Raw genomic sequence first — 16271 nt, 5'->3', positions numbered from 1 at the left:
AAAATCTCAAAGAAATGCTAGAGGATGAAGGGCTATGGGAGTTAAGCACTATAGTAATACACAAGAAAATAGACACACATTTATCATTGGAAATACTGGCTAAATCTGAATGTAAGCTACTAATTAGCTATTGATACTTTTTTAAAAAAAGATTTATTTATTTACTTTATATGTATGACAGCACTGTAGCTGTCTCCAGAAGATGGTGTCAGATCTCATTACAGATGGTTGTGAGCCACCATGTGGTTGCTGGGAATTGAACTCAGGACCTCTGCAAGAGCAGTCAGTGCTCTTAACCACCAAGACATCTCCCCATCCCCTATTGGTACTTTAATAGGGTTAAATGTCTTGGTTTTTAAGGCTGGTATACCTACTTCAAATAAATAAAAAATTCCATCATTCTTGCTTCTTTTCCTTCCTCTGTCTCTCTCCTTTCTTTAACTCTTGGTTCATGGGCCATCCTTTTCTTTCACTTTGACTCATTTCTCCTCCCTTCCCTCTTGCCTCTGTTTTCTTCAACTTTGCAGTAGAGAGTCATTTCCCAGTCACATCATATTCACTCTTACAACCGTCTCTTGTGTCCTCTTCACTCGCTCCCTTTGGCTGATCCTTTTATCTGTCTTTGGGTTTTTTAAGTACGAATTCCTGATTTAGAAAGGAAAATTAACCCTACTTGACCCTGATTCATCTTTTTCCAGTCTCTCATTTTTCACATAGAAAACTGGGCTCTCTTCTTATCCCCATATTTGCTTATGGTTAGAAGAAATAGGTGAGAAAATTTGTCTGAGAACCATCTTGTTAATATAACCACTCTAAGCTTACCAAATGCTATGCTGTGTATTTTGCTTCCTATACTCTTATACTAGTAGTATGAGATGCGAAGCTAGAAAGCAGAATGACGGATACAGGAACAAAGACTGACAGATGTATGAGAGAAGGCTGTATAGTTCTATCTTCTAATTGTGACCAACATCCCTTCTATTCGATGTTGACTTAAAAAGGCAGAATGTCAGGCTGGAGAAATAGCTCACTGGAGAAGCACATGCTTAGAAAGTCAGATGTATTAAACTGTGAAGTGAAGAGAAGTTGGTAGGATATTTAATTTCTTCTACAGTTCTTTAACCTTTATTTTTGATATCATGAAGCAAAGACTTGAAACTTCTAAATAAAACACAGGTAACCATAACCTTAATGGTAAATACTTCATGCAAATATTGTTACAGAAAACTGATTTTCCTACCAGCATGCTAATGAGCTTATTTCTCTCACATTAAAGCTGCCACTGCATCTATGTGTGTGTTTTACTGGAAAACATTAAGACATAAGGGTTATCTTCCTCTTTTGAGTTATTAGAAATAAATTTGAAGTCAGGCAATTCGACTGTGGTAGCAGACAGTTTAAAATGTATAGACATGAGAATGAATCTTGTCAATAGCTGAGAGACAAGCAGGTTGTTGGAAAGAAGGCCTTAACTGCATGGTATGAGCTCTGCATTTGAAGTCCTACACAATGTAAACTAAAATGCTAACACCTTGCTAAACTTTGTTCTTCAAAAGCAACCTTTTCTCTTTTTAATGCTTCAGCACATGGCTTCTGTTGATAAATCAGGCAGATTCAAGTGATCTTCATGCAACCTTAATTGAATATGAGATGTTTTTGAGAATTTGATGGTCATGGTCATTCTCATCTTTCTTTAAATTGTGTCTTCTATCATCTTGTCAGAAACCAGAGCACCTTAACCTTCTCCCCAAATCTCTGGTTGTTCGTTTTGCCTTAAGCTTTTTCCCTGTAGATTTATACTGTAGTCAGTATTGGCAATTTTGCTGAGCTGGTGCAGCAATCTCAGCTGTCTGTTGGTGTTTTGTGCTAATGCATTCAGTTGTCATGTTAAATTTCGCATGCGCAGCACTAGTTTCTTCACATGCTATCCCTCTCAGCCACTAATGAGACTGTCCAGGAGTGATGGCTTAGAAGGTAAAGACCCCCTGCTGCCAGACATAATAACCTGAGTTCAATCTCCAGGTTCCACAAAGTTGGAGGAGAGAATTCACACCTAAATGTTGTCCTCTGGCTTCCATATGATTGCCATGGTTCATGTGTAAACACACACACACAAACATACCACCACCGCCACCACCAATACAACAACAACAAATAGAAAGAAAGATAGATAGTAGATAGTAGATAGATAGATAGATAGATAGATAGATAGATAGATAGATAGATAGATAGATGGATGGCAGGTAAGCCAGAAGTAAACATGATTTCCTATTATCTGTTACTGAATTACTGTTCTAATTCAGAAAGAGAAAATTAAAAGAAATAACAAATTATAGTATCTAAGGGATGGATGAGCAACTCAAAGTGAGTCTGCATGTTTCTACTGTATTCTACTGAATGAAAAAGTAGGAGATACTTAACAGAAAAGCATATGAAACCATGATCAAAATCATGCTCTCTAGTGTTAGATCACCTGAATTCATTTCAGTTGTACCAAACTGCTTGGTGCACGGCTTCTGAAGTTCCCTTAATAGTTCTTTGATTCAATTTTATCACCAGCAGAACATTAGTAATTATTCTCGTGAAGACAAAATGACTCAGTGCAAGTGTTCTTTCCAGCCCATTACTGTGAACATATTCAATCCGACGCAAGATGCGAAGCAGGCTGGGACAGGGCTAGTATTTGCAACATGTCAACATTCCCTACCTAAAAACAAATACTGTCAGTGACTGAGACAAACAGGGGCCACTAGATAAAAAGAACTTAACAGCATGTAGAAGTGCAAGTAATGAAGACTTGTTACAGAATCTGTGAATGTAATTAATGGCAGGCTGGGAACAAACAGGTTTTAATTTTAAGACAAAAAGGGAGATCAGAGAAACAGAAACATAATTTAAGAAGCTTCTTGGAGAATAAATAGAGTCAGGAAGTGCTAAGGCAGAACCTTGAGAACCTTCTCTTTTAGGATTCTGTGGTTTGTCTGTGAGAAGAAGTTTGTGAGAGAGAAGTTTTACCTAAGGCATGTGCACTCAGATTTAATGAGAGGTGGTGTCTAAGGTGTCATAGTCATATACTATGACAAAAGGAGCCGAGTTTGTGAGACAAATTATTTCAGAATAAATGGCATTAAGTGTTGTTGAGTTTAGGTTGAATGTAGCAGTAGGGAAAATAAGAGTTGTGACAAACCTGAGAACATATAAAATTAGCAAAAACGAGATAGGTACTTTATATTTTACCTGCATGCATCCATTTTTTAAGTTTTAATAAATATTATAGAGATATAATATACCACATAGAAAAATATTGGTATTATTCAAACAAATGAAAATTTTTTTCAAATACTTTCTTCTGCACTCAGTCTGCCAAATGAAACTAAGCCTATTCGTCAAGAACAAGTAAAGTTACTTAAACTTGGAAAAACAAGTGTTGCTCTCAGTAGATTTCTGTGATAGTTTATGATCATGTCAAACCCATTACCTTGAGAAAGGAGACAGTACTAAGGACCGTGCTCACGCAGCATCTTCTGGGGCTAGCCTGGGCAGATCAGGACAGAAGTTTGGTTTCTTCATTTCCTTCACATTGCAGTTCTCAGTAGGTTTGGGGGAGTGTGATTTGGAATTTAGCTTCCACTCTGACACAGGAATACATACACCTGCTGCCTAACCATCACTTGCTGTTTAGTGAATGAGCAAAATGACAGAATTTTAGTATTGCCATAAATAAATGTTTTAAAAGTATTTAGCTGGGAGTATGGGTTCATTACTGGCGAGTAATCCTATCCCTCTGGAGATAAAAGCAGGAAGGTTGAGAAGAGTTTAGGGAAACCCTGGGCTACATAGTGAGTTATAGCCTAGGCTATAGAGTAAGACTTTCTTCAACAAAGTGGGAACAGTCTGGAGAATCTGACAATCTCTTCTTGTTTCCATGGGCACCTGGTCTATGCCTAATGTACATAAATATATGTAGGCTCTCACATATACACATCACATAAATAAGTATATTTCAAACAAAGAAACTATTGAAAAATTATCTATCTGCCTTAGATAGGCTTTCCATTGCTGTGAAGAACCACTATAGCCAAGGCAACTCTTACACAGGACATTTAGTTGGGGCTGGCTTGCAGGTTCAAAGGGTTCAGTCCATTATCATGAAGGTAGAAAGCATGGCAGCATCCAGGTAATAGTGGTGCTGGAGAACTCTCAGAGTTCTACATCCTATTCTGAAGGCAAACAGGAGAAGACTGGCTCCCATGTGGCCAGGAGTAGGATCTCAAAGCCCACCCCTACAGTCACACACTTCCTCCAACAAGGCCACACCAACTCCAGCAAGCCACACCTCCTGAGAGTGCCAAACCCTAAGCCAAGCATATTCAAACCATCACACTATCCATCCAAGGTATCTTTCACTTTATTTATGAACTGAATCTGAATTCCATAATTGTATGCAACAATTATATAAGGTAAAAACACTTCAAAAAGTTGCAAATGGAAATATTTATATACATATATATGTATATGTATGTATATATATATATACATATATATATATATATATATACATGTTTAAAAGAACATATATTGCTATTACTTATAAAGAAACAAATACAGATAAAAGTAAATGCATAGATATAAACATATATACATTTTTTCAGGATATTAGTCTGTAAGTGATTTTTAATTCTTTTGGACATAATAATTACATAATACCCTGTTCTTTATTACATTGGAACTATTAAGTTTGCCACATTAAACTTATTCTTATAAAAAGTACTGGAGTTGTTTTCCCTTCCGTACTGCTTGGCTTCATTCTAATCTGCATTATTAATGTTCATCTTTCATCAGGATGGCAAAGCCATATTCAGCAGTATTCCTTGCGGTCACAAAATATTTAAAAGAAAAGTCTAAATGCAAATAAATTGTTCCTCTGATCCTTCTTTGTTACAACTGTACTAAGTTGCTCTGCCTTAGGGAACGTAGCTACTGGGAGAGACTGACCAACAATCTTAAATAGGTGAATTGCTAGAACACAACGTGGTAAGGATAAGGGTAGTCAATATACAAGAGATGGATGACAGGACTTGGGAGAAATGGTTCAAGTACTCAAGACATAAATATTTCACCAAAGAGAATAACATGATGAACATACATCAGAGATGGTCTTATATGTCACATGCTATGGTAAGTAACAAAACTCTCACCAGACATTAGCTGTATAAAATTTAGTATGAATGTAAACTGGTGTGCTTTAGATTACAGTACCAGTCCCCTCTCTCCACACCGAAACCTACATATTCCCATGGCCTTATCCTTGGACCACACTTTAAATATACACATCAGTAACAGGATAATATCTAATATCTGAGCATGGAGGCTACCAAGTCTCCAGGTCTCTGTATAACATCTGTCCCCTTTCAGTATCTTTTAGTGCTCCCATTTCTACAACACACCAGGCATTAGTTTAAAAATAAAATCCCAAACCCCATCTCAAATCAGAAACCCCAAGGAAAGGCTATGCATCGCACATGCGCACTGAGCCACGTTAGCAATTAGACTGAAGTAGACCATCATAGTGAGAGCTCCTTGGAATCTGTGATCAGACAAGTCAGAGAAACTCTAGCTTTTGGGCGTGTAGCCCCACAAGTATCAACAAGGCCTCGGGTCTCATCATCATTGACTGTAGTGTGTAGTCAACAAAATCTACCGAAGGCGCTAGCACCACTGAACCGCGCCTAGGAACCACAGAGTAACTCCGCACACACTGAGACGTGTTCTCAGACTTTACAGCAAGATCGGAGTAAATGCTGCAATGCTTTCTCTTTAGTAAGTACAACTTGAATTTACCGAAGGAAGCGTGCTGTAACATCAGGAACACGATGAACTGTTACAGGGCTTTGGAAAAGCTGGGGAAGGCTCTGTTTTCCTCTGAGAGAAACGGCTAAGCACAAGTGGATCTCCGCCAGGAGCAGATGCACTTTATCTGGACTGTTCTGAGGAGCCCGTGAACACTTAAGACAAAAACTGCTAGTACCAAAGGAAAAGTCACCACCTCAGACAATCACTGCTACTATATTTTATGGACACAGGGTCTTTTTCTTTTGGTACAGAAAAGTATTCTATGATAAACATAAAAACTAAATACCAATTGGAAATGGGGCCACTGCTCACAGGCCACTGTGCCAGGTCTATAAGCTTTATTAAAAATTTATATTATTTTCCTGATTAAGCTGCAAAAAATAATGCTCATAAATAATTTATGAGGGAAAAGGAAATCACCCACAAACAGTGTAGACAAACACAAAATTTTATTATTCTGTTCTTGAAAAATCATCAATGCAAGACATCTTATATGCATACATATGAAAGCCTGTTACTATAAACACAGTAACATTTCTATGCTTTGGTGCATCAGCATTTCAGTGACTATATCGTGAACATTTTTTTCACATGACACATATTTCAGGTTTGTTCTTCTTAAGTGGTGAAAAATATTACATTACATAATTTAACAATCATTTATTGATGCATGTTGAAGGGGGGCGTATTAGTCAGGGTTCTCTAGAGTAACAGAACTTATGGGTAGTCTCTAGATAGTAAAGGAATTTATTGATGACTTACAGTCAGCAGCCCAATTCCCAACAATTGTTCAGTCGCAGCTGTGAATGGAAGTCCAAGGATCTAGCAGTTACTCAGTCTCACGCAGCAAGCAGGCGAAGGAGCAAGAGCAAGAGCTAGATTCCCTTCTTCCAATGTCCTTATATTGTCTCCAGCAGAAGGTATAGCCCAGATTAAAGGTGTGTTCCACCACACCCTTAATCCCAGATGAAAGGCGTAGCCCAGATTAAAGGTGTGTTCCTTGAACTCGGAGATTCAATCTTCTGGAATCCATAGCCACTATGGCTCAATATCTCCATACCAAGATCCAGATAAGGATCTCCAAGCCTCCAGATAAGGGTCACTGGTGAGCCTTCCAATTCTGGATTGTAGTTCATTCCAAATATAGTCAAGTTGACAACCAGGAATAGCCACTACAGGGGGGTTCCAGTTTTTTTTTTATGGCTAATAAGAGTGCAACAAATACCTTTATTCCTATATTCTAGAGGTCAACAACCACTTTTATTGAATAAACTCACAAAATTTGATTTGGTAGATTAAAGAGTATTCATATTTGTCTTCTTATTTTAGATGTGGGTAGGTCTCCTGGAAGCAAAGAGATCACACCGCTCCACATTTTTTGTTGCCAAATATTTCTTTTAGGACAAACAGTTCTGCAAGTACCACATCTATGAAAGTAGATCTATTGGCATAGTACAGGGTGTGCCCTGCGCTACACTCTTTACACAATTGAATAGGGTGGAGTGTGACAGAGTTGGACATCATTATACTGTTATCCTCTCCTCTGACCTACACAGGGAGAGAGAGAGAGAGGAGAGAGAGAGAGAGAGAGAGAGAGAGAGAGAGAGAGAGAGAGAGAGACTTTTTTAATTAAAAAAAGGTCTTTTTTTTTTTAAAGGAAAGATACACAGGTTCAGGCAACATCTCGGTTGGTAAAGTGTTTTCTGTCCTGTATGAGGACCTGAGTTGAAATCCCCAGCAGCCAGTAAAAAGCCAGGTGCAGTAGAATACATCTGAAACCTCGGGGACATGGATATCGCTGGAGCTTGGTAGCAAATCAGTAAAATCTCCAAGTTCAATAAGAGACTCGGTCTCAAAGAATAATGTGGAGACTGACTGAGCAAGACACCTAATGTTGATGTCTGCATGCTACATATACATTCATTCATATGCACTTATAATCATACACATAATACAAACACACACAACACATACAGAAAAGAGGAGAGAAAGAGACAGAGAGTGACAGAGAGAGAACAAAGAGGTTTTATTTGGGGGGGGGGGAGTACCAAACTTTTAAACTGTCTTCTAGATCTTAAAAACCAATAGAGACGGCATTTTTGGACACTTATCTGAGAGGCTGTGTATTACCAGAACATTCTTGCCCCCATGTTCAATTCATTCCTAAAATTCAACAAACTCTTGAGTCCCCTGGCCAAAACAGTCTCTGAATATTATCTATAATTTTATTTGCTAATGAATGATTTATTCTATAGCATCTTCCATATTCAGGGACAAATCTTTAAAATTTTTCCTGTACCTATAGTCTAGGGACATGTCTGTGGAATGAAGTTAATTTAGTTTTAGAAGTTCATACGTTTCTGGGAGCCCACAAGATGGTTCGGTAGGTAAGGGGCTTCCTGTGAAAATGGTGACCTGCATTTGATTCCTGTTACTTGCATAAAGAGAGAAGGTTGGAATACACTCCACATAGTTGTCCTCTGATCTCTTCCTGTGCACCAAGGCACATGCACAAATACACAATAATAAAATTTTGCTGTTCCCCATCCTTGTATAGAAATTGTGACATTATGTATTCCCTTCCTATTGATATGCAAAGACTTTTATACACACACCACCTCAGGCAAGATAAAGGACAAGCATATTGATGTGTGTGCCCAGCAAAATAATCTTAAGATGGAGAACCTTTGCTCAATATATAGGGCTAATATTACACTTAAACAAAAATGCTGGTTCTCCAGGTGCGATCCTCAGACAGGAAGCCTCAGCAGTACTTGGGAAAGTGTTATAAGCACATGCTTTGCCTACGTGGCTATGCCCACTAACTCAGAGTCCCATCAGCACCTCATCAAGCCCCTTCCACATTGTATACCCTAAGTGATTGTCACATGAACCCGAGCTTGACAGATATTGCAGATAAAGCCTTCTTTGTCTTTCCCGTAGGACAACAATGTCCTCCAGGGACCAAAAACATATACACAATTTTAAGTAAATATATTTGTACATTGTATTTTAAATGATGTACAAATCAGTAGACAATAGTCACTATGCTTGTGAATGGGCATAAATTTCTGTGTTAAAATTAATGTATATACGAGAAATGTACTTTTAAAATGTGTATACAAGAAGTGTATATAAGAAGAAATTTTCTTTTTCTTTTTGTTAGAGGTTTACTTATTTTATTTATATGAGTACAGTGTAGCTGTCTTCAGACACACACCTGAAAAGGGCATCAGATCCCATTACAGATGGTTGTGAGCCACCATGTGGTGGCTGGGAATTGAACTCAGGACCTCTGGAAGAACAGTCAGTCAGGGCTCATAACCGCTGAGCTATCTCTCCAGCCCCCAATTTTTTTCTTCTTAATTTAATTAAATTTATGACTAATCACCAGTCCCATTTATCTAACAAGAACATTTTGTTCTTTTAAAGATGGTGTGTCTTTCCAGTTGTCTATCTTGAACTCATGGGCTCAAGTGCCCATTCTGCCATGGTTTCCTCTGTAATTGGGACTAAAGATGTGTACCCCTGGCTCTCAACACTAATTCTCACTCAGTATCATAAGGCCCTTTCTGTCCCAAGACTCCACTGAAACTCAAAAGGCTTATATGATGCTCAAAAATGTGGAAACTGGTGGTTTTCACTGGGATACAGTGCGATATTTCAGTGCACACATACAAAGAGCAGGGGTCACATTGGAATAATTAGCATCCCCACTGCTTTGTCATGACCTTAAGTACCTCTCTTCTTGATAAGATAGAATTCTAGAACTGTCTACATCATTCTGCCTGTTTTTTTTTAATTGAAATGGATTCTTCTCTCATCCCAACCACAGTTCCCCCACCCCACTCTTCCTAGCTTTTCACCACATCCGCTTCTCCATTCCTTTAGATCCATTCCCCCTCCCTCTCCTCTTCAGAAAGAAGTAGGCTTCTAAGAGATGACAGCCAAACAGGACCAAAATACAGTAAGACAAGGTAAAAGATCTCATACGGAGGATGGAGAAAGCAACCCGATTGAAGGAAGAGTCCTAAGAGCAGGCAGGAGGCCCACTAAAACATCAGTATAACGGCCACAGCTGCCTGCAGTCCTTTAAAGAATACAAGCAGAAACAAATTAGTGTGTCTAGATGCCCCTCTCAGTCAGCTTGCTGGATCTCATGATAAATACACTGGTGAAGATCTTCTAAGGAAGGCTGCCAGGAAGCAAACAGAAAAGCAAAAAGAAAAGCAAACAGCAAGTCCATGGTCCCAATGTCTTCTTCAAGGTCACGTGAGAATCTTCTAAAGTCCTTTCATTTGGCCTCATCTATCAAAGGTTCCACCACTCCCAACAGCACACGGGCTGGGGAACATTCAGCACGTGTGTCTTTGAGGGACAGTTTAGATCCAAACTACAGCAAACACTTAAGAAATAGAAATCTAAAAGAGGTAACCACATATTTTTAAATAAGACTTTGGGGGTGGAAATCTGGCGGAGCAGTTTAATAAGCACTCGAATAGCAAAATTACAGCAGCGCCTGAAAAGATTTAGAACAAGCCCAAGCCAGGCTTCAAGGTTTTTGCCGAACTGTGATTTTTCTGCGCCACCTTGTGGCCCAGACACGATTACTACACGTGTCAGGTAAATCATTTTCCCTGGTCAAGTACTAAGCCGCATTGCGCAAATCGGCTTCCACAAAAAATGCTGAGAAAATGGAGTCGGCCTTTGTTTGCAGGGATGAAAAGCGGCATGGCTCTCCCTCCTATTTGCTGCTTCATCATCTTTATTCTTTAATCTCATATCTCTTGCTCCACCCAATCCCTCCTCCTCGCGCCGTTTCCAGGCTGGACCTCCCTCCTCTAGCCCCACAACTCGGCAGCACTCAATGCTCAGCGGATTCCAGCCCCAGTCGCCCTCGCGGTCCTCCCTCGGGGTTCCCTCCTCGCCTGCTCCGGTGGCCCCCTCCTTCCTAGTCCTACAACTAAGCTCCGCCCCCTCACGCCGACAACCAATGGAGATCGGGCCACGCCCCTCGTGCTGCACGCCGCGTCCCTTAGGGTTTGAGGGCCCGGGAAGTGGGTCTGAACCCCTAACCCTGCGGCGGGCAGCGGTGGGCACCCTCCGGGTAGCCGGCGGCCATGGACTCCCAGGGGCTGAAGGTGAGCGGGCGGCGCGGGGCGTGGGCAGGGCGAGTGGACTGCGAGGTACAGGGTGGCTCGGGCAGCTGATGGTGAGAGCCTGCGGCCTTGGCGGAGATGCTGCGCCCCCCGCCGGGATGATCCCGAGGGCTCAACCACTGCCTTGCGGTTAACGGCCAGCCCCCAGCCTCCTGCTTATGTTGGCTTTGGACTTCTCCTGGGAAAGCCTGCTTAGTCTCCAAGTGTGATTTCTAGGGACTTAGCGAGCTAATGTCCTCTACCCGGCACTCACCTTTGCAAGCGGTTAACGAAAGTCCTTTAAAAGGAGGAGTATTATAGATTATGAAAATGGTCTTCCCATAGTTGCACTCAGCATATATTTCAGAAATGGTGAAAAACAAGGACAAGGTTTGGAAGCCTTTCGCGATCATTCCCCTCCCCTCCCCTCGCATCCCCTCCCCTCCCCTCTGTCCACTTTGGGACCTGTTCAGTATTTGTGGAGCGCTTTTTCTTGGGTGACTCCCGGAAGTTGGAGCTAGCTGAACAGACTCCTGGACATGAGATTTACTCATTCAAAAATCCAACACTGGAAAAAGTTCTTAGTACATTTAGCAAGCATTGGTTGACTGCCTTCTGTGTGTTTTGCACTATTTTCTAAGTACTTGCAATACTGCAGTAAAGGTGCTTAGTCTTGCAACTTTCACTTGATTTATGAGGGCTGACCCCACAAGCTATTAAACACATGAATGTCATGAGAACTACTGATTATATTCAGAGGACAGTGGGTGCTGACAGTTAGGGAAGACCGAAAGGTTTGGCTTTTTTTTTTTTTTTTTAATGAATTTCTACATTACCTTTTCAAGTTTTTCCTCCAACTCTTTTACATGTTTTATCCCTCATTTTATCCAAATGAGTTCTGCACTAAAACCACTTTAGTGATAAAACCATTATTAAACTTCTCATCACTTAGCACAGGAGCGAGTCGTGTCCTAAAACTGAGGCTGCTGACCTTGGCTTCTTCCCTTTCCAGTTTGATCAGTGCAATATTCTATCTAGAACAAGGTTCTTGAACAAGGAGTGGCAAGCACCGTCTACAAAATGCCAGATGGTACCTACTTTAGTATCTCTGTCCATCTGCAGTGACGTTGGTAAGCAGCTGTGGATGTACCTAAATGAAGGAGCATCCTCATATGCCAGTACATCTTCATGAGCTCTAACGTTTGTCTATGAAAGGTTTTCCCTGGCCCTTCTTCTCCAACTATTTTTAGCTCACTACCCATACAAAACCAAGTGGGAAGAAAGCCAGACATATCTTGGACCTACCTTCCCTTTGGACCTATCACTCTGGTTTCCTACCCTATTGTAGAATAAGGGCTGGCTTTTAGCCCCGCCCATCACCACACCCAACCCAGGTACCACACTCTTATCTCCATATTGCTCTTCCTCTGCGTTTTACAGCCCTGGGCCTTTCTCAGAAATATTCCAAGAGAAATACGGTGTTATATGTGGAGGAGATGGAGTAATGTGTTTATAATTGAAGAATCGGCTCTAGCATCCTCTGCAGGAGTGGGTTCCCTGGTCACCCACAGTTACCAAGCTGAGTACAGTATTCTGTATTCCCCAAAGCGAAGTAGTGCCCACCCCACATTCATTATAGCATTGTGTCCCAGCGGGTGTTCAGATTACAGTTTACCTGAATGTTCAAGATTTTTCCATGGCAGTAAACACTCTTGTTAACTTTTCTCAGCATCTTATTGATAGATTCAGAGTACAGTGTAGAACAGGATAGGTTATACTCTCTTCTCAGTATCTTACACAGTACCTAATACTAGAAAGTAGACAGTCCAAAAGTGTTTGCTAGACCGCTGAGCATGGGGATACAAGCCTACTCCTGGCACTCTGGCGAAAGAGTCAGGAGGAGAGCAGGTTTGAGCCAGCCTGAGCTACATTAGGAGATCCCACCTCAGAAATCAAAAGGAAGATTGTTGGACTAAATCGTCTATCTCGAACCACAAGCATACCAACAGGTGTGGGGAGCAATATGAAATCCATGGAAAGGGATGCACTTAAAGACGGCTTTGATTGGCAGGACTGGGTAAATGAGAAGGGGGTGGGGAGCATCACGGTTGGTTTGATGGTTTAAACAGCAGGTGGCAAAGTACAGGTACGGAGCTGAGGAGAGAGGTGTTGGACAGGCCGCAGAGTTTTGGCGTAACTTACTCCTAGGTTTTCAGACAAGGACCTTCACAGCATTATCAATTAGTCCTCACAACCACTGCTAGGTCTGCTTTAATAACTGTCGCTTCTCTATGAGCAAAGGTGTCACACAGGTGAAGACTTGAGGCCATGTCTTTGCACCTTTAAATCCATGTCTGCCTTTCAGAGCTGTAGTCTGTGAATCATTTTTCACACAGTACAGAAGTCAAGGAGGATAGTATTGTGGCCTAAATAAATAGATAATAAATAAATAACGTTAGTTCATTTTGATCCTGGAGATTGCGGAAGTTGGGGGAAAACCAACTGTGATTTGCTGAGGTAGGTTGCGGTTGTCTAGGATATGGAATATGGGCCACTCTCTCCAGAAATGAGGTGGAGAAGGGGTGTGAAGCAGAAGCCACAAGAGGGAGCAGAGCAGAAGTTCAGAGAACGTTGCATGACTGTGATCTAGTAAAGGTGAGGGGTATCCCTACAGAATCCAGACTGTAAAAGAGCTGTCTGCATGCACCTATGTCCTTCTGTTTCTTACTCATGTGGTCCTGACACAGTCAGACAAGGGCATCTCTGTCTATGAAGTAAGGGAGCCCGGCAGTTACAGTGATGTCGAGAGTTGGGCCTTCCCTTTTTGAGTAGTCAGCAGCTAAACCTTAGATGCATTTTCAAGAAAAGTAGACCCAAGTTATCCCATGTCCTGGCTATGACAACTCGACACACCCAGGGTCCTCTGAGAATAAGAAAGTTCAGTTGAAAAAATGCCTCCAATTGATTGCCTGTAGTCAAATATCCAAGGGATTTTCTTGATTGATGTGGGAGGGCCCTTCTCACTGTAGATGGTGCTGTCCTGGGCTGGTGATTCTCTGTGATATAAGAAAGCGGGTTGAGCAAGCTAATAAACCACACTCCTCTATGGCCCTCTGACTTTCTCCGCACTACAAACTGAGATGAAGTGAACCCTATCCTTCCTAAGTTGCTTTGGTCATTGTGTTTTATTAGGGCAAGAAATCAAGGAATCATTCTGGAGATAGGAACTGAAGCAGTCTTAGTTAATTTTCTATTGCTGGGTGCAGACACCATGACCAACGCAAGTTGTAGAAGAGTTTATTGGAGGCTTGCTTGCATTTTCAGAGGGTTAGAGTTCAAGACCGTCATGGTCATGAGCATGACAGTAGCTAAGAGCTTACATCCTAATCCCTAGGGAAGGAGGTCGGGACAGAGATAGTGAGAAACTGAAAGATAGAGACAGAGAGACAGAGACAAAGACCGAGGCAAGGTGCCTCCATAGACACACCTCCTCTAACACCGCCAAACCTTCTAATCCTTCCAAATCAGTTTCACTGACTAGAGATCAAGCATTCAAATATGTGACCCTCAGGTAGTTATTCTCATTCAGCATACCACAGTGGAGGAACACTGCTGGCCGCTTACTGTTTGCTTTTCATGGCTAACTCAGATATATATACATACATACACACACGCACATATGCATACACACACACATATGTACACATGTGTATATTTTTCATGACTACCTGCTCAGGAGTGCCCAGAATGGTCTGGAGCCTTCCACATCATTCATTAGTAAAGAAAATGCCCCACAGCCTTGCCTTCAGGCTAATCTGAGGTAAGGATTTTGTCAACTGAGGCTCCCTCTTCCCAGATGACTCTAGTTTGTGTCAAGATGACAAAACCAAACCAAATAAATATAGCAAACACCAAGAACAACTAACTAACCCTAGCCTCTTCATTTTTTTTTTTGGTACACATTTTTTTTTGTTTTCTTTTTTTTCTAAACTCTTCAAAAAGTTGTAGCCAAAGGAAGTAAAATATAAACATAGTCTGACTCCAGTATTGTTGAAAAAAAACTAATTAAATGGGGTAGGGGGAGGAAATTACCCTGAGAAAGCAAAGCACTGATTTGTCAGTAATTCCTTGGCCTTCAATTTCATCCTTACTATTGAGTGTCCATTGTTAATGGCATTTTGAAGAGCAGAGAAGAAAATGTATGAAGTTCTGGATTATCCAAGATTGGTGTCTACTTCTGACGATTAACCTGCCTGTTAACCATTAGCCACCATTTCCTTGCAGACGCTGATTAACTACTATTGTCAAGAGCGCTATTATCACCACGTGCTCCTTGTTGCCAGTGAAGGGATGAAGAAGTATAGCAGCGACCCAGTCTTCCGATTTTACCACGCCTACGGCACACTGATGGAGGGTATGTGCTCATCAGCCGATGTCTTCCATAGTCTCTGAATCCTTGCTTTGGACTAAGAATACTTTTTTTTTTATTCAAACCCCAATCTTGATTTCCAGGTAAAGCGCAAGAAGCCCTTCGGGAGTTTGAGGCCATTAAAAACAAACAAGACGTGTCACTGTGTTCTCTGATGGCGCTGATGTATGTCCATAAAATGAGCCCCAATCCAGGTACAGTATCTAAGTGTAGTGTTGAGATAGATTTTCCATACTCTGCTCGTTTTAACTTGACGATTTTTAGTTTTCTACCCATGGTGCTGTTTATGTAATGTTTAATCTTCCTGTCCAGAGTGTAAATTCATGTGTTTCATGCTGCTTCATACGTCCTATGACAGACATTTCACTGGTGCATAACCGTGATCTGAATTAACAACGTTGACTGTATGTGAATATGTTAACAACGGCTTCACAAAACACGAAAAGGGCAACTAAAGAACAGTGGCGTGCAAAGATTGTTTGTGTGCAGATGTGTAGCAATATGCAGTTTCTCTCCTTAGACAATGTAGTAAGCTTCTAGAAGACCTTGATGGTTCCCATGGAACACAGCTCCTGAGAAATGTTCAGTAAATCTTCATTGTGTTGTACGTGAAACATTTGACTGTATTATGGAAGTAACATTATGATTTTGATTAGGTAGTAGTTGGGACATATGGCTTTATTATAGAAGGGACATTATTCTTGGTAGTAGTTGGAAGATATGGCTATATTATAGAAGGAACTTTGTTCTGTGTAGTAGTTGGGGTTCATGGCTATCTTGTGGGTAGAATGTTATTCTAAGTAGTAGTTGGGACATGTGACTATATTCTGGAAGGAATAGTCTTTAAAGTT

General features: G+C 41.0%; 1 protein-coding gene across 4 annotated transcripts in view; it reads left to right on the top strand.

Annotated features, from left to right (window-relative positions):
* The first annotated feature begins 10833 nt into the window (after positions 1–10833).
* Positions 10834–16271, top strand: part of Ttc21b (tetratricopeptide repeat domain 21B) — a 72888-nt gene continuing 67450 nt past the window's right edge. For 2 of the 4 annotated variants that reach the window (XM_030252122.1, XM_006500263.4), the window contains exons 1-3: positions 10834–10994; positions 15276–15405; positions 15504–15614. In XM_030252122.1, the coding sequence (XP_030107982.1) occupies positions 10974–10994; positions 15276–15405; positions 15504–15614 (262 nt within the window). In that variant the 5' untranslated portion in view covers positions 10834–10973. The remainder of the gene's footprint in view (positions 10995–15275; positions 15406–15503; positions 15615–16271) is intronic. The other 2 variants (NM_001290669.1, NM_001047604.2) reach the window with 1 other exon arrangement.

Source organism: Mus musculus, chromosome 2 (assembly GCF_000001635.26).
Source record: "Mus musculus strain C57BL/6J chromosome 2, GRCm38.p6 C57BL/6J".
NCBI lineage: Eukaryota > Metazoa > Chordata > Mammalia > Rodentia > Muridae > Mus > Mus musculus.
The sequence above is the reverse complement of the archived record's forward strand: the minus strand, read 5'-3'. Positions and strand labels throughout refer to the sequence as shown.